The sequence below is a fragment of the Miscanthus floridulus genome, chromosome 5 (genome assembly GCF_019320115.1).
Source record: "Miscanthus floridulus cultivar M001 chromosome 5, ASM1932011v1, whole genome shotgun sequence".
In the NCBI taxonomy this organism is placed as follows: domain Eukaryota; kingdom Viridiplantae; phylum Streptophyta; class Magnoliopsida; order Poales; family Poaceae; genus Miscanthus; species Miscanthus floridulus.
The window spans coordinates 135,101,243-135,124,774 of NC_089584.1; the positions used below are offsets into that span (position 1 = coordinate 135,101,243).

General features: G+C 43.9%; 3 protein-coding genes and 1 pseudogene across 4 annotated transcripts; 3 read left to right on the forward strand and 1 right to left on the reverse strand.

The window, feature by feature from the left end:
* Positions 1 to 4,931: 4,931 nt before the first annotated feature.
* LOC136453719 (cytochrome P450 704C1-like) lies at positions 4,932 to 9,373 on the reverse strand. Of its 2 annotated transcripts, XR_010759066.1 has the most exons (4): positions 8,792 to 9,373; positions 8,307 to 8,692; positions 7,920 to 8,201; positions 4,932 to 5,122 (listed from the first exon to the last, which is right to left on the reverse strand). XR_010759066.1 is itself a non-coding variant. In XM_066454275.1 (3 exons), the coding sequence occupies exons 1-3, from the start codon at positions 8,888 to 8,890 to the stop codon at positions 8,057 to 8,059; spliced, it is 630 nt and encodes a 209-aa protein (XP_066310372.1). In that variant the 5' UTR covers positions 8,891 to 9,373; the 3' UTR covers positions 7,240 to 8,056. The 2 variants fall into 2 exon arrangements, 1 of the variants encoding a protein (XP_066310372.1); XM_066454275.1 differs by lacking the exon at positions 4,932 to 5,122 and having other exon boundaries at positions 7,240 to 8,201.
* A 1,323-nt stretch (positions 9,374 to 10,696) lies between these two features.
* LOC136453721 (ribonuclease 2-like) lies at positions 10,697 to 13,624 on the forward strand. Its single transcript, XM_066454278.1, has 9 exons — positions 10,697 to 11,234; positions 11,325 to 11,353; positions 11,943 to 12,016; positions 12,106 to 12,207; positions 12,330 to 12,333; positions 12,495 to 12,586; positions 12,700 to 12,861; positions 13,155 to 13,245; positions 13,378 to 13,624. Exons 1-9 carry the CDS (start codon positions 10,981 to 10,983, stop codon positions 13,470 to 13,472), a joined length of 903 nt encoding a protein of 300 aa, XP_066310375.1. The 5' UTR covers positions 10,697 to 10,980; the 3' UTR covers positions 13,473 to 13,624.
* A 399-nt stretch (positions 13,625 to 14,023) lies between these two features.
* LOC136450874 (ribonuclease 2-like) lies at positions 14,024 to 17,305 on the forward strand (annotated as a pseudogene).
* An 819-nt stretch (positions 17,306 to 18,124) lies between these two features.
* LOC136450873 (pentatricopeptide repeat-containing protein At1g62350-like) lies at positions 18,125 to 23,044 on the forward strand. Its single transcript, XM_066451525.1, has 2 exons — positions 18,125 to 18,683; positions 22,347 to 23,044. Exons 1-2 carry the CDS (start codon positions 18,294 to 18,296, stop codon positions 22,749 to 22,751), a joined length of 795 nt encoding a protein of 264 aa, XP_066307622.1. The 5' UTR covers positions 18,125 to 18,293; the 3' UTR covers positions 22,752 to 23,044.
* The last annotated feature ends 488 nt before the right edge of the window (positions 23,045 to 23,532 follow it).

The window sequence follows — 23,532 nt, forward strand, 5'->3', positions numbered from 1 at the left end:
GCCCTCTATGAGCTCGTTTCTTCGCGATCTTGCGTCCGGCTTGGTTCCTATCTTTGTGCTTGGACTTTGCTTGATATCTTGTGTCTTTTCTTGTGCTCTTAAGGTCTTGCTTATGGTGTTGATCATCGGATCATCACGTCGCCTTTGTCCAAGTCACGTCTTGCATCTTATTGAACTACAAAACAAACACTTGCAAATTCATTAGTCAAATTTGGTTGTGTTAGTCATCAAACACCAAAATCCAAAGTAAATGGACCTAAAGTCTATTTTCCTTACAATCTTTCCCTTTTTGTGATTGATTACAACACGACCAAAGCAAGCAAATAATAAAATTTTTGAAATTGAAAAACTATCTACTTGCTAGGATGCAATGCAAGGGACAAGATTATATGATGCTAAAAGATACTATATGCAACCTTATCTTGCCCTTGCAAATATCCCCATGTGGCATTATGGATTTAAGCCTTGTTTCCTACAAGTTCTCTCCATTACTTAGACTAATCCATAATCCACTATCCTCCCTTCCTTAAACCATTACTACCTATAGACCAATAGGTCTAATAATAATGCTTGCTTTTGGTTCTCTAAATTCTCCCCCTTTGGAATCAAACACCAAAAAGGAAGACATTAGTAGCATAAGAGAGGGTCAAACTTCGTGATCCTTTATATGTAGAGTGGAATAGATCACAAAGTTTGATTCTTACATTATATAGATTAAGCTCTCCCTAAATATATGCATACATATGATTGAAAGCAAAGTATATGCATAATTAGCACATTATTGCACAAGGGAATTTAATCTATGGAGAAAGCATATAAAAATCAAAATGAAATCAACATGATTATATTAGTTTAGAAATACCACATGTGGAAACTAAATTGATTTCTATCACTTACAATAGGTGGTGGATATTTGAAGTATGATGCTTAGCTCCGGAGACTCCATTTTTCTTGCAATGAGACTACTACACACATGATAAGCTTGAAAAGGTATTAGTCTTAAGGCATCCAACTTGTAGAGTAATCCCCCCTAAATTTGTGCACACAAGTGTAGAATACTTTGTAGGAATCACGCACATTGATTTTATAATCAAAATACCACTTGAAAGATGACATCTCATGAATGTGAGAATCATTTTCAAAAATGATATCCAGGAGAGATTATCTATAATTTGGACTTTGACACATATTAGATGAACAATTGTAAGACAAGCTATGTGTCGTGCTCCTAGATAATTTTAAACCATGTAGGTTTACTTCAAGGGTTAAAAATGAGACCGAGCAAGCCTACCATAAGATATACCTAATATATGCATGACAAAAATATAAACATGCAAATGCAAACATAGGCATGAATAGTAACTAGTATGCTTAAGATATCAAATTGTAAGAAATACCAACTGAAAGATGTACCAATTAAAGAGTAATAACATCTAGTTACCTAACATGGGAAGAGGAATTTGGGTCCATAGTATTCACTAACCCACTTGGCAATGATTTTGTCCATCATGATGCACCCCATGAAATACACCCATACTTTGCCAAGTCTTCAAATTTCCTGAAGTCCATTGGACTTCTCACTTCCCTTTCGGGATCCAAACCTTCTTGGTGCTTTTCATATTGGAAATGATTTCCTTTGGCACCCAAAAGCATTTGACCCCATTGTTGACTTGCTTGTTCACCTTGATGGCCACCACCTTGTCATTTTTCTTCTTCTTCAAGAGATAAGGTGTGGAGGCCTTCTTGTCTACCTTGTTGGTATAGGTGTTGGAGAGCTTGCTTGTTTGCTTTTTCTCTTTCTTCTTTGCTCCTCCCCCATTCTTCACCTTGCACTCATAGGACTTGTGACATTTCTTGTGGCACACGTAACAAATCACAGCTTGTCCTTCATCAAGCTTCTTCACTCCCTTGATGGTGTTATCTTGATAAAGTTGGGTTTGTTTCGTTTTGCCTTTTACTTGAGTCAAGTCCTTGGTGAGGCGAGCTACTTCTTGCTTGAGTTGCTCATTCTCTTTTGCAACCTCTTGTGTGCATGTATCTACAACAACTTTTTCAACACAAATTTGGTTGCACAAAGGTGAGTCTAAACATAAATCATTACAAGAAGTAGAGGCATCCTTTTCAGACAAGTTAAAGATAGAACTTTTATTTTTAGATGCCTTGGTGGGGGTTGTGCTAACGGCTTCAAGATTAGCAACTTTATTGGTTAGCTCATCACAATGTTTGCACATGGTTTTCATTTTAGCAAGCAAACTATTATATGCTTCTTGTGAGCTAGCTAACTTTTTTTTAATTTTTTATTTTTCTTTATAAGTTGCTCATCATTGATTGTGCATGCATTTGTTGTTGCACTAGCCTCAAGTTTCTCAATTTTAGTAGATAGTTCAACATTGAGATTAGCAAAGTTCTCATATTGTTCAAGCAAGGTTTTATATGCTTTTTGTGAACTATCTAGCTTTTTTTTAAACTTTTGAGCTTCTTTTGTTGACTAATGCAAGCTTTAGCATAATTAAGATTTTCTTGCACAATTTCATGATAAGAAGGCATATCATCATCACTATCACTCTCACTAGAGGAAGAGCTTTTGTTACCTCGTGCCATAAGGCACACACGAGAAGAGCTTGATGATGAGTGCTTGCGGCCTCACCTCTTGTAATGGGGTTCTTCTTCACTTGAAGAATCATCCTATGACCTTATTGACGTGAGAGCTTGATTCTTACATGCCTTCTTCTTTGTCTTGGGTGTGGGCTTATTTGGACAAACTTTCATAAAGTGCCCTAACTCACCGTATCCATAGCATCCTCTCTTTCTTTGCTCATTTCTTTGATTTGTGAAAATGAAATCTTGGATTTGGATGGGCACACCCTTGATATTTAGCCTTTGAATCATCTTCTCCACCTTGTTGATAAGTTTGATTGATTCTTCATCAAGATCGGAGGTGGAGGAGGAAGATTGATCATCATCACTTGAATCTTCATCATCATCATCATCATCGTCATCTTCTTCTTCATCTTCACTTGAGGAGCTTGAGCTTGAGCTTGTCTCAACTTGCTTGCCCTTTATCTTCTTTTTCTCGCTACATGCGAGAGCCTTGCCTTTGCTTGATGAAGAGGCTTCTTCTTGACCCATCTTACGTGACATTTCAAATACCACTAACTTGCCAATGACTATGCCCGAGGTGATGTTGCTCAAGTCCTCCATGTTGTGAAGGATGGTGATGATGCTTGCATATTTATTTTGTGGTAGTACAGAGATGATCTTCCTCACGATGTCCGCATCATCTAGCTTTAATAATCCTATAGAATAGAGCTCATTGATAATTAGATTCAAACGAGAATACATATCACGAACAAGCTCATCATCATTCATAGTAAAGGAATCATACTTTTGCTTTGCTAGATAATGTTTTTGCTCACGGACATTGCTTGTGCTGTCATGGAGCTCTTGGAGTTTTAACCAAATTTCATGTGCCATATTTAAAGTGAATACTTAGTTAAAAACATCCATACTAAGTGATTCAAACAAGCAATTTTTAGCTCTAGCATTGAAGTGCATTTCTTTTTCATCACTTTTTATGGGTTTTTTGGGATTCTTGATGGGTTTCATCCCATCACGAGTGACTCTCCATACACCCAAATCAACCGCCTCAAGGTGACAAGCCATTCTAGCTTTATAGTACGGGAAGTTAGTGCCGTCAAAGTGCGAAGGCCTAACGGTATCCATCCCAACCACTCTAAATAGCGTCGGCTCAACGGCGGTTAAGCCAAAAGTCCAAATTGAGCCAACCGGCTCTGATACCAATTGAAGGAACCGTGACGCCTAAGAAGGGGGTCAATTAGGCAACTTAAAAAATCTAACTCTAAACTATGGCCTCTTTCTCTAACCTTAGTAAAACCTATGTAAAAGATAAACTGTCTAAATGTGCAACTATGGTTTTGCTAGTGTGTTGCTATCTCTACCGCAAATGTAGTAAAGTAATCAATGTAAATGCGGAAGCTAAAGAGCAAGGTAGAGATATGCAAACTCCCGTCGACGACTCCGGTATTTTTACCGAGGTATCGAGAAGCACGCAAGCTTCCCCCTAGTCCTCGTTGGAGCCCCTCGCAAGGAATCCCTCGCAAGGGCCAAGCTCCCGGTCGGGTAACTCTGTGGATAGCCTCGGGCCTTCCCCACGCGCAAGTGGGTCTCCGACGTGCCTTCCGGCAAGCCTCTCCCGGATGCTCCCCGCCGTCTTCACTATCAAGCTTCCGGCTGAAACACCGTGGCCTTGTTCCCTCTAATATACGGTGGCGGCCACACCACAAACGTGGTTGGTGTGATCTCGTAAGACTTCAAGCCCCTCTGATGTACAACAATGATGCTCGCAAGCACCGGGTGGTAAGAGGTATGCAAACCTCACTAAATACTAGGCCTAAACCTAAAGCAAGCGCATAAGCGGTGGTCTAATCAACCTAAGCACTTCGCAAAGCACCCACGCTAATCACCTGATGAAACACTAAGCACTATGCAAGCAGAGATCACTAAAATGGTGTATCAACATCCTTAGTATGTTTCCTCAGCTCCACATACCTCAAATGGTGGGTTGGGGGGTCTATTTATAAGCCCCACTGAGAAAGTAGCCGTTGGGGACGAAATCCCGCTTTTTTGTTACTGACCAGACTCTGACCAGCGTCCTGTCAGCACTGACCAGACGTGTCCGGTCATGAAAATAGCTCTCTGGAACCTTACTGATGTTGACCAGACTCTGGCACTCAGCGTCCTGTGCAGCGTCCTGTGTATCGGAGCGTCCAATGCAGCGTGCTGTGCAGCGTTCGGTCGCTGCTGTTGACTCTGCTGTTGCTTGATTGGAGCATCTGGTGCAGCGTCCTGTGTAGCGTCCGGTGCAGCGTCCTGTGCAGCATCCGGTGCAGCGTCCTGTGCATCGGAGCGTCCTGTGCAGCGTCCTGTGCCCTCTGTGAGCTCGTTTCTTCACGATCTTGTGTCCGGCTTGGTTCCTATCTTTGTGCTTGGACTTTGCTTGATATTTTGTGTCTTTTCTTGTGCTCCTAAGGTCTTGCTTATGGTGTTGATCATAGAATCATCACGTCGCCTTTATCCAAGTCACGTCTTGCACCTTATTGAACTACAAAACAAACACTTGCAAATTCATTAGTCCAATTTGGTTGTGTTAGTCATCAAACACCAAAATCCAAAGTAAATGGGCCTAGGGTCTATTTTCCTTACAATTACCATCCACACTCTTTATGGAAAACTGACCATAGATGTCTGTGTGAATAATCTATAAAATTCCTGCGCTTCATTTGTCATCTTTCTTAATTTTCTTTACATACTTTCCTTTTATGCATTCTCTGCATTGTTCTAAGTCTGAGAGCTCTAATGGAGGAAAAATATCATTCTTAACTAGTCTTTCTATTCTCCCCCTCGAAATATGGCTTGAACGATAGTGCCATAATATCGACAACGCATTGTGAGCTCTCTTATGCCACCATTACCAGAGTAACACTCTATCACCAGCTGCTTTATCAGCTGGGTAGCATATGTCTTTGAAGAGCTAGTGAACTAACTCTTTATTCTATCGAGGTACTCGATGACCATGTCACGTTCTAGGGTTGAGCCCATAATTGTAGGTTCAATCATGTTCTTTATCACAACCAAATATTTCTTGTTGGCAGTGACCCACTTCCTATGCTCAAAAGTCATATGATATCTTTTGGGATTCAAAATCCATTTCTTTAGTTGCCCAAGTGGCATCATTCTCTTTTGTCTCCCTCACCGGTGCCACATAACTCAGTGAAAAACGGTGAGGTGACTACCCAGTCCACCTTAGACAAGATGAAAACCAGGTCAAAACTTTTCTTAATATAAAAATAACACCATTTGCATGCCTTGATTCCAACGTTGATCAAAATCAAAACATACAACTATTCTTATACACTAATTCTACATCATCGTTGGGCAGAAATAGAATTAATGTATAAATCTTTAACTTTCACAACTGTTCTTACACACTAATTCTACATCACCGTTGGGCAGAAATAAAATTAATGCATAAATCATTAAAATTATCAACTTTTCTTATACACTAATTCTACATGACCGTTGGCCAGAAGTAGAATTAATGCATAAATCATTACAATTATGATATTGTTATTAACAACGTTGATCAGAAAATAACAACATCATAATCATATCAAAACTCTTTTTCTTCAATTAAATACCACATTGGTTCAAAATAACTGGAGAATCAATAACTTCTTTAGCAGCGGAAAACTTTCTTTTTCTCTAATTAAATATCACATTGGTACAAATTAACTAGAGAATAAATAATTTCTTTGGCTATGAAAAAACTCTCTTTTCCTTGAATTTTACCCACCGGGAAAATTGTATTTTCTATTTTCTTTAATCCATTAATCAATTTCCAAGAAATAAAGATTTACTGAAAAAACTTTTCTTTTCTCTAGATAAATATCATGTCGGTTCAAAATCACTGGAGAATATACTTCTTCTTTAGCAGCGGAAAACGTAGACTCAATTTCTTGAATTTTACCCACGAGGAAAAATCACTTTTCTATTTTTCTTTTGAGCCAATTTGCATTTTTCAATTTTCCAGGAAAATGAAAAAGAAATAACGGGCTCAATCCTTCTCTGTCGGCCCAAAAAACGGCAAAAGCCGGTTCGGCCCATCTGTCCACGCGCGCACAGGCCGCACCCAGGCTGCAACCTGGGCCTGGGCCGGCAAAGTGCCGCGCGCGCTCACGCCCGCCTGGGCCGGCGACGGCCCGATTTGATCTGCGCCGTTGGTTCTGATCGGACGGTCGCGCGCGCGGATAGGGAGAACAAAACCCCGCCCGTGGCCGCGCCCTCCAAACCCTAGTCCATTTCTCTCTCTCGGCCTCTCTCTCTTCGCTCTCTCACGCCGAGTCGCCTCTCTCTCTTCGCTCCTCACACAGCAGCGAGGCGAGCGCAACCGAGCGAGCAGCGAGCGAGCGGGCGGTGGAGCGAGCATGGCGCCGTCGCCGGCCCCCTCGTCGGCGCGCGTGCTCCCCAACGGGTGAGCACGCTGCCGTCGAGTGGCCAGGCCGCGGCGCCCCTTTGGCCGAGCCCGGCGAGCAGCGCCCCGGCTCGGCTCTTCTTCTCCCGCGTCGGCGAAGGTGGGTCCGTCCCCCTTTTCCCTTCTTCCCCGTCCCTTCTCTCTTCTGGAATTAACTCGTGGTGGGGATGGGGTCAAAATTAGGGTTAGGGTTTCGCTTTTCGATTCGATTTTGCCGATTCAGTTTTCTGTTCTTTTGATTTCTTTTCTTTTCGTTCATCCGAATGGGTTCCCATCCCATCCGAATCGGTTCCTTTCCCCTTCTCCCTTTCTCCTTTCCCATCCCCTTCTTCTTTTCGATTTGGACTGTGTTCTTCTCTTTTCTGAACCAGTGGATGGGAATAGGGTTTAGATCTAGGGTTAGGGTTCGGAAAATGACCTACCCCTTTTCCCTTTCTCTGATTTGAGTTTTCTTTTCTCTTATCCGAACTGATGTAGGGAATTAGGGTTTGGATCTAGGGTTCCTTTTCTTCTTCCCCTTCGGATCTGAGCGGGTCTAAGCCGAATCCCATTTCTTTCTTTTCTTTTCGCTTGTTCATCCGAAAAGGGGATCTAAGGTTAGGATTCGGTTTTCTTTCGATTTCTTTTCTTTTCTTATTTGTACCGAATCTCCCTTTTCCCCTTTCTTTACTTCTTCTCTGATCCGAACACGGATATGTTCTTTCTTGCCGTGTCAGTGCGGCACTTTTCCCGCGCGGTGGCGGTGGCGACCGGTAGACAGCGACTTCCGCTAACCCGGTCACTATTTCTTTCTTCTTTTACCCGATTAGGGTTAGGGTTACACAGAGGCAACCTAGCTCTGGTACCATTGTTAGAATCGAATGTGTACCTCTCTGTGTGTAACCGTAGATGCGGTGAAGGCTCATCGCCTTCTCAGTAGATGCACAGTAGCGGGGAGATGTCGGTGCCACGGTGTAGAAGGCGTGCAGCGTAGTGGAGACGATCACCAGTGGCGCTGTGGAGACCCTACAGAGGGAGCGACGTGGTGGCGGGGCACATCCCGTAGCTGGCAGCACGACCTTTGATCGGATTAGGGTTTTCTGTAGGTGGGATGACGGCTCCAGTGAACCTCGTAGCTCCAGCCGTGATCCCCACCTCTCTTTTATTCGTGCTGTGCGACAGAGGCCCACCAACCATATTAGGATTAGGCTCCCCCGATCAGAAAGTAGATACAAGAAACCAATAGGCCAGGTGGAGATCAACTAACACGATGAACCTGGACAGCATGTCTCGCCTCGCCACGAGGAGGTCCCCCTGCCGCACTGCCGCCGCCGCCCTGAGCTCCTCGGACCTGGTGCGGATGCGCTCGTACACGAGCTCGTCGACGGCCTTCACCCGCTCCCTGAGCGCGGCCTCCGGGCCCACGTTGAGCAGCCACATCGCCTTCCAGAACGGGTTGACGTAGCGGAGCAGGGTGAACTCGCTCGCGTCGTCCACCGCCGCGGCGAAGCGGCTCCCCTCGTCGCCGCCGCATGAACCTTCTGCGCCCAGCGTGTCGAGGTCCTCGTCGCCGCCGCATGAACCTTCTGCGCCCAGCGTGTCGAGGTCCGAACCGAAGGTGACGGCGAAGATGGTGTCCATCGCCGCTTTCTGCAGTAGGCCCTGAACAAACAAACGAGCCAGCCAATTCAAGGACAAGATTCTTTTTTTAGTTGTTCAGTGATCGATCGTGTCCGAGGGTTGACTTCACGCGGCGCTTGCCTGGAATTCCATGGGCTGCTTCGACGCGGCGTTGGCGGCGACGACGGCCGCGAGCTTGGCGGCGTTCTCCCGGAAGATGGCGCCGCTGAAGTCACGCATGGCGCCCGTGGCGAACTCGTGGCTGGCGATCTTCCTCTGCTGCCTCCACCTGTCGCCATCGACGGCGAAGATGCCATCGCCCAGCAGGTCCCCGGTGTTGTCGTGGTTGAACGCGCCCTTGACGTAGTTGCCGAAATTGGCCCGGAGGATGTGCTCCACCACCGCCGGGTCGCACGTGTATATGAGCCGCCTGCCGGGCGCGAGCAGGCGGAAGGTCTTGCAGCCGCGGGACAGGTCCGTGAAGGTAGTCGTGCAGGCGCCGGAAGTGGTAGAGCTTGTGGAACACCGTGCCTACCACTGGCGGGTACGACCGTCTCCCGCTGCGGCTGCTGCGCACGGCGGCCAGGTACGAGCAGATCGCCAGCAGAGCGAGCCCGGCGAACGCCGCCCAGGTCGGAGGAGTGTTGTAATCCATGGAGCTAGCTCTGATAGGTTGTCCTGCGGCGGCCGAGCTTTGGCCTTTGGGCTGTACCTGTACGTAGCGACGGGGGTGGCAGGCAACTCGTAATCCACCGCAGTTGCAGAGGTCTGTGTCAAGTTCAAGACAGTTGCAAATGGGGTTCAGGCAATGTGAAAGGAGACGACCGCGCGTCGAAGAACATATGAAGGGAAACTGTCACCACTCACCACCGCTGACCGATAAACCAAGTCAAAGACCCTCTCTCTAATCTTACCAACCAGCAATCACTGAACCCGGACAACCCTCGACCAGTAACTCACCATGGGCGACTGAGGCACAAGGAAAGCCGATGTTGAGGATGATTTTGACGCCACAGCAGTCATGGGTTGAAACTTCGACCAACGTGTGTTGAGAAATGAACTATTCCCTTGCAATACACATTGATTGGAACGAAAAATGAACTAAGGGCCAGTTTGGATACCAAAATTTTTGGCAAAACGCTACTGTAGCGTTTTCGTTGTTATTTGGCAATTAGTGTCCAATCATAGTCTAATTAGGCTTAAAAGATTCGTCTCGTGGATTTCGTCTAAACTGTGTAATTAGTTTTATTTTTTATTTATATTTAATGCTTCATGCATGCGTCCAAAGATTCGATGTGACGGGGAATCTTGAAAAATTTGGTATTTTGGGTGCAACTAAACAGGGCCTAATATAGCCGAAAACAAACTCTTATTGGGCTGTATCTTTCTTAATTGATTCTCTTAATTCCATTTGATTGAATTTTACTTCCTAGTCCTAGTTACACAATGGGTCCTCTAAAAAGAAAAAGGTATACACTGGGCCACAAGGGCAAACACCAACTTGGGCCGCACTGTAGCATTTGTTTTTTCCCTGGACATGTCTTTTATTTAATTTTTTTATTATTTCTAAAACTACTTTTTAATAGTATTTATTAAAGATAATTCTATATTTGGACTGATTAAAAGCATAGCCAACTTTATTAAGCTTGACAATGTTTATAGAAAATAGTGTCAACATTAATACCTCTATAAACTGATTTTTTATATAAAAATATGTTTTGTGATTAATCTAATGACATTTATTTCGTATCATAAATATTAATATATTTTATATATTTATTTAAATTTAAGATTGATCTATTCATAAAAAACAAAAATTACATTCTTTTAGGTTAGAGAGATCAGTTTGTTCCCATATAGATAAAATGGAAATTCAGTTAAATGTCTGTGGCTTCCAGCCACGGTGCCACCGGCATGTCGCTATGGTATAACTTGGCTGGCAAATATGCAATTCCAACATTTGCATCCTCCATGGGAGGAGGAGAGAGGAAAGGGCAACCCAAAAGACGATGCAAATGCAGGTCCAATCATCATTTGTAGCTGTCGTAGCTTGGTTACGCTTCACGAGCACAACAAGGCAACAAGCCATCCATCCATCCGCAAGCAAAACCTGATCTTCCCATGGAGGGGTGATCTTCTTTAGATTGCTACTAGTAAAGTAATGGAACCTCACTGCTCATATATGGCATGTTCTCCAAGCTACTCCATCCCCACCATTTCAAATTGCAAACTTGCAATCTTGCAGCGTCTGATGGACATAGACTGATAGATCCAGTAAGACACGAGCACGCCAAAGATCGCATTCGCCAAGCAACGGCGGCGCGGGGGTGATGGAAACGCGGCGGCCCCGGCGCGGCGGGAAGAAGCGTTTCCTCCTCCCGCTCGCGCTCCTCTGCCTCGCCGTGCTGCTCCCCGGCGAGCTGCTCCCGCCGTCCGCCTCGGCGTCGTCCTCGTCGCCGGCCGCGGGAGGTGGCAGCAGGAAGCGGCGGTGGGTTGGGTTTGACTACTATGTACTGGCGCTGCAGTGGCCGGGCACCATCTGCCGCGAGACCAGCAACTGCTGCGACACCAATGGCTGCTGCCGGTACCGTCTCGCTTGTCCTCCACTGTTATCTTCGCATTGTCACGGCTGGAACTCGATTGAGCGAGCTCATTTGGTTTAATTTCTCTGCAGATCGAAGCCTCTCAAATGGTTCACGATTCGTAAGCCCACGCAAATCACTTGCATTTTTTTCCCCATTTGGATGCTGAACTGGATGCGTTGTCTATGATACATTGATACTGCACTGGATGCATTGTTTATGACCTATGAGTTTGATTTTTTTTAATGCTGAAGAAAATACAGCTACTGGATACATGAATAGCACATGATTTTCCAAGCTTTTAAATTCATATTGGTAAGGAGTCAGGAGTACAAAAGTATCTCTTATAATGAAATTGGCGCCTTAAAACATGACTAAATAAATTCACACACCAATTATTGATCTGTTGTTGTTGACTTGGAAATGGTAGAAATTATGAATTTCTGAGCAGGAACAGTGAGCAGCCTCCAAATACTTTACCTTCCTGATTTGTTGTTTCAACCAGCTGATTTGGTTGCCATCATACATAAACTGCTGTTGAACTTCTTGACACTGAAATGAAATGCATTGGTGTTCCATTGCAACTGTAAACGATGCCATGTTTATGCATTGCGCAGTTGCACTTCGGCCCCAAAGTAATTGATAGGCTAAGACAGTTGCATCCAAGTACTGCTGATAGCCATTTCATGATCTTTGTTCTGTCTGAACAGATGGTCTCTGGCCACAGTACAACTATGGGGGCTGGCCATCATGCTGCAGACCAACCAAATTCAACATAAATAAGGTTCCAGCTTCGCAAACTTTCTTCAGAATGAGATGTCTGAACCACTGCAAGTATGTGATGTCAGTGTGATTGATTTTGCCATGTCTCAGATATTAATGTTGATGCCAATACTTGAGAAGTACTGGCCGTCCTTGTACTGCGGTTCTTCTTCAACATGCTTTGGTGGAAGGGGGCCATTTTGGGTGCATGAGGTGAGTGAGGATTTTTGAGATTTGGTTACAGGGAACAACGCTTATGCTAATTGCTAAGTGCTGACCCCATGGTTTCTTTTGTTTTGTGTGCATGTGCTGATGGTTTACTGGATCTTCTTCAGTGGGGTATGCAGTTTCTGAACTTGTTGGCACAAATAATGTTATGTTCTGTTACCTCTTAATTGTGTTAAGAAATCTGGTTATGTTTTGCTGTGTAGCAGAGGATGTAGTTTCCTTGCAGATCTGCCTCTAATTTTAATGATACCCCATTTTCTCTCCTTTGGCAGAAACTCACGGGACTTGTGCTTACCCTGAAATACAGGATGAATATGACTACTTCTCCACAGCATTGTATCTCTACAGCAAATACAATGTTACGGTCAGTCATCACTACATCTCTGATCTCTGAGCACGATATACTTATTGCACAAGTCATGAGAGACTACAGAATTTTGTCGGCACGTTACTCTAGCTCCTGCTCTTGTCTTACAGAAAGCCCTGAGGAAAGCACATATCCGGCCTACAAGCGGCAGAAAATACGCCGTTGGCCATATTGTTGCTGTCATTGAATATGCATTCGGGGCAATGCCATCACTTGTCTGTAAGAACGGATCAGTTCAAGAACTCAGGCTCTGCTTCCACAAGGATTATCAGGTAGGTAGTTTCTATAAGTCATGTCAATTTCTGAATCTTTGAATCAGCCAAATCAGTTGGAGCAGGAAACTAAACTTATGCCACAGGTTCGTCTAAAAACAAAACTCATGCTGCTATATATGATGAGTATAATAAGTGCTCAGCTTTTATTAGGAGTTGAGTCGGCTCTAATTTCTGGAATAGCTAAGAAAGGACCATTACAAATAAGAGAAACCTAGACTAGACATAATTGTCGAGATAGAGACATGATTGCTCCGAGCCCTGTAACATGGTTGACTTGCATCTCTTGGCAGCCTCGTGACTGCACGCTTGAGACTGGCACTGCACCGAACAGCAGAAGCTACTGCCCTCGCTACGTCACGTTCCCGTCGTATAAACCCTCTGGTGAGTGGGCCCTTCTATCTTCTACTACTGTCGTTCTGTGGAATCAGTGCAGGATGCAGACGGGAAGAGAATTCCAGTCCAGATTTGTCATGGCTGCACTACTCTGATCGGACACTGTGATTGCGATTGCAGTGATGGCCAATGCCACGGAGGGGATCAGTAACCAAGCGTCCAAGCCAATGGCGAGCTACTCTGCGCAGCGTCCAGGACTCCAGGTTCTGAAATGAGTAATAGTCAATAGAGCGTGACGCCACCGCCACGGGGTGCTTGCAGAATTACCGGCCCTGTATGGTCCTGTACAATTCTTTCATTCACAGTCTCAAATGATTGGCCACTGGGATTTGGGAATAAACTGTGAATGTGAATGGCTACACAATTATCTGAATTCTGAAGTGTCCTCTGAGTGTCCCAGACGTTTTCTCCACGAGAGGTGGTGAGGCTGCTTGCGTTGTTCCTGTATGATTTGCGTGTCACTTTGAAGTTCTGATCTTATCGTAGACCTGATCGCTACACGCACCTGGTTTGCGGGTGGTTGGCTGGTTGCTTCGTCGCATCGCAACCGGCTATCGGCCGGTGTCAATGGCCAAGGATATTCCGTATCAAACCCATGTGCGTGCGAGGGCTTGGCCAAGGCCAAGGCCAAGGATATTCCGCACTATATATCTTCTTCAATTCTATACCCTGCAATTCCATTCCATCAAGATAATCGCGCTACGCAACCAAACCATTTTCTTCTGGTCTCAGCAGCTAATTAGGGGCAAAAAAAAAAAAAAACGGAGGTGGTCCCCGATACGGCGACGCAGGCCCCACTTGCAGGGACACGGCCGTTTCCGTGCCCCCACCACCATTTGATACAGCCCCCATCTGGCTTTTGGCCTCGTCGCCCCGCAGAGTTGTTGTACTGAGCTTGAGCTGCCGGAGGCAGAGGAGGAGAGGGAGGCGATGACGACGGCGAGGACGGCGGCGTGCGTGCTGGCGGCGTGTGTGCTCGTCGCCGCGGGTCTGGCCGACCTGGGCTCCGCCCGCGCGCCCATGGGCAGCAAGCCGCAGCGGGAGTTCGACTACTTCGCGCTCTCCCTGCAGTGGCCCGGCACCATCTGCGCCTCCACCCGCCACTGCTGCGCCACCAACGGCTGCTGCCGGTACGTGCGCCGCGCTGAGCCGCCGCCCCTGCCACGACCAGTGGCTCCCCTCCCCCATCTTATCCTCTCGTCCAGACGCCAAGAGCTCGCTGCTCGCACCATAGATCAGTTTACTGCTATCCAATTTCGTTTGGGTTGATTGATGCGAGACCTCACGCCGTTCTTTTTCTTTCTCCTGCCCCGCCTGTAGCTCGGAGCCGCTCCGGACGTTCACGATCCGTAAGTGCTCGATTCGTTCTCGTTCGATTTTTTTTTTTGGTGTGTGTATATAGGGTACCCGCTGGCCATAGAATAACTTATTCTATAACCATCTTGATTTACTATAATGTTTTACCAATTTGCGATAACATGAATATGCATTTACAATACGTGTGTAACTACAACTCACGGGGATATTTAACATAATGTTATAGTAAATTATTTAATAAGGAGTTATTGTAGTCTCGTAAATTAGGATAGTAACTATCGTAACTCAAGTGGTCACAGAATAAGTTATTCTATGGCCAGCTGCAGAACAGTATATATATATATATATATATATATATATATATATATATATATATATATATATATATATGTGTGTGTGTGTGTGTGTGTGTGTGTGTGTGTGTGTGTGTGTGTGTGTGTGAATTCGTGATCGGTTTGGTCTCAATTTCGCAACTGTTGCCACTCGAGTAGACGGGCTATGGCCGGACTACGACGACGGGACCTGGCCGTCATGCTGCCGCCGCACCCAATTCGACATGGACAAGGTGACTGCTTAGCCACAGCCTCACAGGGCTTTGTTTGTGCATCCGTCTAGTCCTCTTGTCGCGTTTGATTCTGTGGATGAGTTCTCAACAACCGTGCTGATCGATGGTTTGGTGCCATCATCTGGTGGTGTAGATATTGCCACTGAAGGAGGTGCTTGACAAGTACTGGCCGTCCCTCTACTGCTCCAAATCTGGAACTTGCTTCAGCGGCAAGGGACTCTTCTGGGCTCACGAGGTGCAGTAGCAACACCCGAATTCAGAACTAGATTCGTCCATTATGCTATAATATTGAACTCCGAAAGTATGCCTCAGTTTCAACCTCTTTGCTGTTTCCTTTGCATATTGTCCTACGGGATGACGTTTTCTGCTCGATTCGCCTGTTGCTCATCTTCAGTGGGGTAATGTTCTTTCCCTTATGAACTATGACACAGTTTTGCTTGCAAAGTAGAGTCTGGCATTATGCTCAGCTTTGATTGCGCAGACGTTTCTGAGAATTGCATGACTGCATAACCTTAACATCAAGTTTCATTTTTCAGAGAAGCATGGAACTTGCTCTGCCCTGTGGTTCAGGATGAACTACAGTATTTCACCATTGCCCTTGACCTCTACTTCAAGTATAACGTTACGGTTAGTACCTGGGTCTTTGACAGATTACCCAATACCCACACCATAGCATTGGTTTCTTAGCTAGCCTAAAGTACCTTCACGTTACCAGCATGGTTTTGGAAAGTAATGCCTACAACCAGAATACCAGCATGGAACTTTCTCCTTTCTCTATCGTAAATTTGGATTGCGTGGGTTGCAGGAAATGCTGTCAAGTGGAGGGATACAGGTTTCAAATGGTAAGGAATATGCACTGAGCGATGTCATCGATACCATCAAACATGCTTTTGGGGGATCACCACAAATTGTTTGCAAGAGTGGTTCAGTCCAAGAACTTAGGTTATGCTTTGACAAAGAATTGAAGGTAAGTTTCCCATTTTTTCCCCTTGAACAACTCCCTACAATTTGTTGCTATAAAATATTACAGCCATGAGTAGAACCAATGACTGTTGTGTAGACAGATTACCACCAAAGCATATCTGTTAATATTGTTCCTACAGGACCGAAATTTGATTTGCTAAAAAATTTGAATATTTCTGAAGAATTTTGCGTCCTATGTATATATGCTGAATATATACCCAAAGACTTAGCCTTAGATAGGAGTGCTTGGAAGACAGCTATTCACGTGCCTGAACCTTGATTATTTCTGCTGGGTTTCAACTCTAGCCTACCCCAACTTGTTTGGGACTTAAAGGCTTTGTTGTTGTTGTTGTTGTTGTTGTATATATGTTGAACGATCGCTCTGAGTCCTATGGAAACAAAACTTGATAACAATACCGAAGTCCAGTGCCCTGTTTGGTTACTGTTTTGTGGCGTTTGAACTTGCAAGCTGCTCTCTACTAGCTTCTGGTCAATATGTGTTGCATAAATTTCACTTTTGAATATTTTTCTGAACAGTTGTGTCCCCCAAATTGGATACTTATATTATTTCCAAATTTCAAATGACGCATATTGCAAGGCAATGCTCATCTCAATTTATGTTTCCAGCCTCGTGATTGTCTTACTACTTCTTTGACGATTGGAAGTGTATCAAAAAGCAAGCACTGCCCACGGTACATCACCTTGCCAACATATGATCCCCTTGGTAAGTTGGTTCAATAAAAACACTAATCTTGCATCACTTGCGGCTCAATCCATGTTCGTGTATTCACCGATCCTGCTTCCCTTGACATGATTTCAGTGCTTGCCAATTCAACTGTAGATGTCATGTCACAGTTCGATGAATTTGAGGTGCCTGCGTCTCTTTATACAGCCTAAGATGCAGTAATTGCAGCAGAGCATTCCATGGCTGCGATAAAGCGCCATGGCCGCGTCTCTTGGGCAATTATGATAGCAGAAGGTGCTCGCGTGAGCACCTATAGATCCAGGCACATTTATCCCTGGGATATTCAATCATTTGTATATGCACTTGAAAGAGAACCGGCGCCTTTTCAGCCTGGAAATTTATAAGCTTTATGTAACCTTGAAGGTCGGATATGGTCAATGCATACACAAAATCTGTAGCTGGAGGTAGGATTTGATGTGCAATATTCAAAATGGTGTTGGCTTCAGGGCTCCATGTCATATATATTGCACATGTAATGTAATTCGCTAAATCAAAATTGTATCTTGAGGTAGAATTTTCAAGTAATAATAATAGAGATATAAGAAACTTATCGCCCACCATGCCTGTCATGATACATGGATTTGCCGATTAGGAGAGAACGGCCGAACTCCCAGGAAACGCGGGCAATGCAAATTTCCAAACCAGAACGTGGTTCATAGCTGGAAGCGAGTAACAGGATACGGTTCATAACTGGAAGCGTGTAGTAGTTCATGTAAGGTTGTCAAATTCATAGCAACAATCTGGTAAATATATATGTACAACAGGTGCAGTTGAAATCTATGGGCAAAAAAAGTCACTTCCATAGTACTTCATTTGTCTCTGAATAAATAGATTCATATAGTTGTCTTAAGTCAAACTTTTTAAATTTTGACCAAATTTCTAGGAAAAAAACATTAAGATTTATGGTGTCAAATTAGTATCATTAGATTTACCATAGAATGTATTTTCATAAAGTGCTTATTCTATGTCATAGATGTTTTTACTCTTTTCTATAAAATTAGCACGGATTCTAGAAATTGATTTATTTAGGGACAAAGGAAGTACGGCACAGCACAGTTACACTCAAGTTTTTGTTTTGCGTCGTCAACATCTCTTTGACAAAACATTCTCACCAACCCACATTTGGTGTCAACCTACAGCAAGCCGACGCAAAAAGAGTTTATCCTGGATCTCATGTAGCGTTCACCGTTCAGCAATCCCAGAATGAATCTGCAAGTACATTGGCAAGTGTGTCAGAAGTAAACAGAACAAATGTGTTTAGGGTTGTAAAATGATAGTAAAAAAAAAAGATGGCCCAAAGGCATAAGCACCAGTCTCACGAAATCAGAATCCATCACCAAAACATCGCAGATTTGATACATTTTGTTGTTGAATAGTGATCTGGTAACAGTAAAAAGTAATAGAAAGTGAATATAGTAACTAAGTACTGTAGAAAGGTGATCTGGTATGCCTGCCCACCAACGGCCCAAATCCCGGTCGGTCCCATACTCCCAAATGCTCTCCCGTCTCCTCCCGCGTCGCCATCACCGCCGCCTCCTCCAAACCCTGCTCCGGGCCGCCCCCGCCGCCCCCGATGTTGACCTCCACCAGAGGCTGTGCTCTTCGTCTGCAGCCTCGAGCCCGAGCCTGTCGATATGGCGGCGGAAGAAGGAGATGGGCAAGGAGGGCCTCATGGCGGTGGCGCAGCTCAAGCGGCTCGCGGCGCTGCCCCCGGCGGGGGGCCACCCGCGCCTGGAGCAGTTCATGCGTTCGCACGTGTCGCGGCTCCTCCGCACCGACCTCCTCGCCGTCCTCGCCGAGCTCCTCCGCCAGGACCATGTCATCCTCTCAATGAAGGTTTTACACTCCTATCCCAATAAAACCTGCGTGCTCTACTGTTCAGTTCACGACTACATTCTCGTTACTGATTCTTGTAGTGCAGAATAATCGATTTACGTGAAAGGAACGGTGTGCAAGGTGGTTTGCTGCGTGATTTTGAACCTTAAATTGCAAAATGGGGATCCCAATCGGTCGAATCTGAAAAGCCAGTAGTGCAGTCGATTGTTAAGCTGCGTTCGTATTGGAGTAGCAAATGGTAGTCTGAACTTCTGATGCGCTGTTTTCAAAAATCAGTTTTGACATATCAAGAAGCGGAAAATAGGATTAATAAAACAGAGCAAGTTGGATTAGGAGGGTTTTTCCTGTTGTAAGTCTCCATCCACTGCCCTGGTCTTTGGCTGTGCATTTTTCATCTCTTTTAGAGTTTTAGTCGTTTGGGAGAACTCATGCGCATGTCTAGAAAAACTAAAAAGTCGTTGATATCATTCTTGTGTTGAACTTACAACAGGATTTTAAGAATTTAAGAATGACCTGCCTTACTAGAATCATAGACCGGGGATTTTAATGCTGTATCTATGTGCCTTTTACTTTTTTGGAGGACTAAATAGTGACTAACAGTTAAATTGTAATGCATTATCGCCACTTGAGCTACCTGAGTTCAGAAGTTGGGACCTAGTTGACACTGTTTGGACTTCTTTATTTCCTCTGCTCTTCTTAAGCATGCTAAAGTGTGTTGTCATGTGTGAGTACTAAATAGCTTTGTTCTACTCAAATTGTGTTGTCCTCTGTGCTAGCTTAAAGCAGGATTGATCTTTAGATCTTTGGTGCCCAAATAAGCAGTTCAAATATTTTTCTTAATAGCTTGCTTAACACATAGAAGGGCAGGCCTGGTGCAGTGGTGAGAGCTGTCTCACTGAGTCACCAGGTCGTGGGTTCGAAGCAGCCTCTCCGCAGATTTTACGAGGGAAAGGCTTGTCTCGGTTTATCCCTTCCCCAGACCTCACTCATGTGGGAGCCTCCGGCATTGGGTCTGCCTTTTTTAGCTTGCTTAACACACTTCTGATTATACTGAAAAATTCCTATAGCATAAATAGTTTGACCGGTTACAAACTGTGAACCTGCTGGGGTTTAATTTTAAGCAATTGCATAGTCCAATAACTCAGAATTTATTCACGTTCTTTGGCACCTCAAGTACATTACAACAAGAGCATAGGCTACATAAGAGTAGAACATAACTAGTTAGTATAACACATGACTAGTTAGTAGCTAGTTTGGGTGCATAGGGGCCTATGTACCCAACCCTGCCCCTCAAGGAAAACATAGCTAGAGATGAAACCCAACAAAAGGTGTAGGCTAGCGATAAGATCCAAGTGAGCCGTTGGCTATGCAACAACAAGGCCTTTAGTCCCAAGTAAGGCCCTGTTTGGATTCATTATCTGATAATAGTTAGCTGGCTAATAACTCATTACCTGATTTGGTCTAGCTAGTGGGATTAGAAGCTAAAAGACAAGTTTTATAGGACGGCGATTAGACCTGCTATGTTGTATGGTGCAGAATGTTGGCCTACGAAAAGACGACATGTTCAACAGATAAGTGTCGCGGAAATGCGTATGTTGCGTTGGATTTGCGGTCATACAAGAAGGGATCGAGTTCGGAACGACGATATACGTGATAGATTAGGGGTAGCACCAATTGAAGAAAAGCTTGTCCAACACCGGTTGAGATGGTTTGGACATGTCCAACGGAGACCTCCAGAGGCACCAGTGCGTAGTGGAATCCTAAGCCAGGATAGTAACGTGAAGAGAGACAGAAGAAGACCGAAGTTGACTTGGGTAGAGGCAATAAAAGGAGACTTGAAATGATGGAATATACCTAAAGACTTAGTCTTAGATAGGAGTGCTTAGAAAACAGCTATTCACGTGCCTGAACCTTGATTGCTTCTGCTGGGTTTCAACTCTAGCTTACCCCAACTTGTTTGGGACTTAAAGGCTTTGTTGTTGTTGTTGTTGTTGTTGGTCTAGCTAGTGGGATAGTTGTTATCTAAAGGTCCAACTAAAAATTAGCTTGTCTATTATCTATACCCGTTTGGTTCCAAAAGAGATAATTATTAGCAGATGACTTCTATCTATAGGGATCCAAACAGGGCTTAAGTTGGTGTACATAGGCGTAGGCTAGAGATGAAACCCAACAAGAGAATGATGAAGCAAAGTTAAATAAATATAAAAACAGTAATGTAGCACCAGTGGTAATACAGTAGTGAAGGATGTTTGATTATCATAGTTCTGGCATGTGGATTCTTAATTTCTATCCACTCCTGTTCAGTGAAAATTCCTTTCCTGCTTCCAGTCTTGCCTCTTTTTACTACATCCATGCAACAGTTGCCTGATTTCTACCTCTCCTTGGATGTCATTGGTCCCTCAAGTATAGGTGGATTATGTTAGGGTCCTCTAGAATTTGTGCCTTAGCCTTGGATGTCTTACATAATTTTACTGTGGAGTATGCTACTGTGTAGAAGTTACTTTCTTTACTTAACAGATAATATGTCCTGGAGATTGATGTTGAAACACATTTGTCACTGCTGCTTTAATCTGTGGCTAATGAGAGTAATCTATGGTGTATGGCGGTAGCCTCGACCTTACACGAGTTCCTTGCTAGGTCGCTGGTCCTGGATCCCGAGGTCCTTGGTTGTTTGAGGCTGCTGGTTGTGTTTCCCTAGTTTATTTTCTAGAGTTTTGTATTGACTAAACCCCGTGGGGGTGCCTGGGAGGGGTTTCTTACTTCCCTCCCTTTGTATCTTTTTATTCTTCTTAATGAAATGATACACAGCTCTCCTGTGTAGTTCAAGAAAAAAAACACATTTAATTCCTTATTATGTTCCCTTTTGGGGTGGGGATATATTAGGCTGTTTTAATTGGAGAATGTAAGGATTTGCCAGATACTTGAGTGCCTGTTGAGGATTTGCCAACCATTACGCTGAAAATGAGCTTTGCCTCTCTTTCGTGGTGCATTCTATGATTTTTTATTTTGGCGTTTATTACATTTCTGTTTTTCACCTGTCCGTTATCTTTTAGGTTTAAGCCCCACTTGAAATACACATGCTGCTTAAATAAATTATACTCATGGCCCAATGATCGTGAGAGTTGACAGGCTTGTTAATTGTCTTATTCAAATATAATAAGCCATGTTTTTAGACAAGGTTTATGACCTAAATGCTTGTGAGGCCAATTTACTAGAGATGAGGCTAGGCACATTTATATGGGGCAACTCAGGAAATTTCAATATGAGTTGATGGCCTGATTGAATTCTTAGTTCTCAGATAAGTAGCACATAATCATGTAAAGAAATCTCTTAGTTATCTTTCACCTGTTATGGCAGTCTTTTACTGGGGGCCAAAATAACTGAAAAAGACATGTAATGGGGTTCAAGGGCCAAAATGACTACTTGTATAGTGTGGAAATCCTCTATTTCAATGGAATGACTAATGAGTGCTAATCCTCAATTTATTTTCCCCCATTCTACTCAGGAGTGTGCCCAGCTTGGAGACGCTCCTATGCTATCACCATTTTTAGGTGTTTCCAAAGTTTGATGTTCCTGGAGCATAGCATTCAGTGTGCAACAAACAGTTATTTTTGAAGTTTAGCATGGTAATCTGGATGATTAAGTGTTGATTTTCTGTTACAGCTATATGGTGTTGTGCGGAAAGAAATCTGGTACCGCCCTGACATGTACTTCTATCGAGACATGCTATACATGCTAGCGAGGAACAAGAAAATTAATGAGACAAGGCAGGTCTGGGCGGATCTCAAGTCTGAAGACGTGCTATTTGATCAGCACACTTATGGCGACATTGTGAGAGCCTTCTGTGATGCTGGTTTGACTGATCTTGCAATAGAAATCTACGAGGACATGAGGAGCTCCCCCGACCCTCCTCTATCGTTGCCGTTCCGTGTTATCCTGAAAGGGTTGGTTCCATACCCTGAACTGAGGGAGAAGATAAAGCAGGATTTTCTTGAGCTTTTCCTAGATATGATTGTATATGATCCACCAGATACCTTATCTGATATAGATGAAGAATTCAAGTTTTGATGAATATACGCCTTCATCAGGATTCAGTGCTTCTGAGTTAAATTCCCTGCACTGTAGCCAAACCTCCATTTCTCGTTCTTTTTGGTGGACTTGATCAGTTGTAAATGTAGCTGTCTCGATCTGTCCAGTAGCTGGGGGTACCACCAATTTCCCCCATTTCCCCCTCTTGATGAATCATTTTTTGTTAATCTATATGGTTTGGAGAATTATATGCCTCCATTTGTGTCTCGTCCTGCTCTGAATCACCCTGTTCTGAAGTTTGGTACTGCTTCCCAGCACTCAAATTTGTGTTCCATTGATCCCTGCTATATACAGTCATTTGTACGCTTCAAAGAGAATCGTACCTTTTCAGCCTGGAAATTTATAGGTATTATTTTAAGGTCACATAAAACTGATCCAGGGAAATTGATCCCTCGATATTAAATCATTTCTACACTTGAACAAGAATTTTCCCTCATGAATTATATATTTTCAGTCTTTTATAGGTTTTATGTAACCTTGAAGGTTGGATATATGGTCAATGTATAATTGTATATACAAAATATGTAGCTGTCCGGTGCCACTGTTCTAAATGTTTCTTCAGGCTTTGATGTACAATATTTTAAATGGTGTTGGCTTCAGCGCTCAATGTCATAAATTGCACTTGTAATTTGCTAAATCAAAAATTGCATCTTGACTTCTTGAGGTAGGATTTTTCAAGTACACAAAAGGGATGTAAGAAATTTTGAACCATATGCTACCTGTCGCTGGCAGCATGTAACGAATTGTTAACACCCGCCAT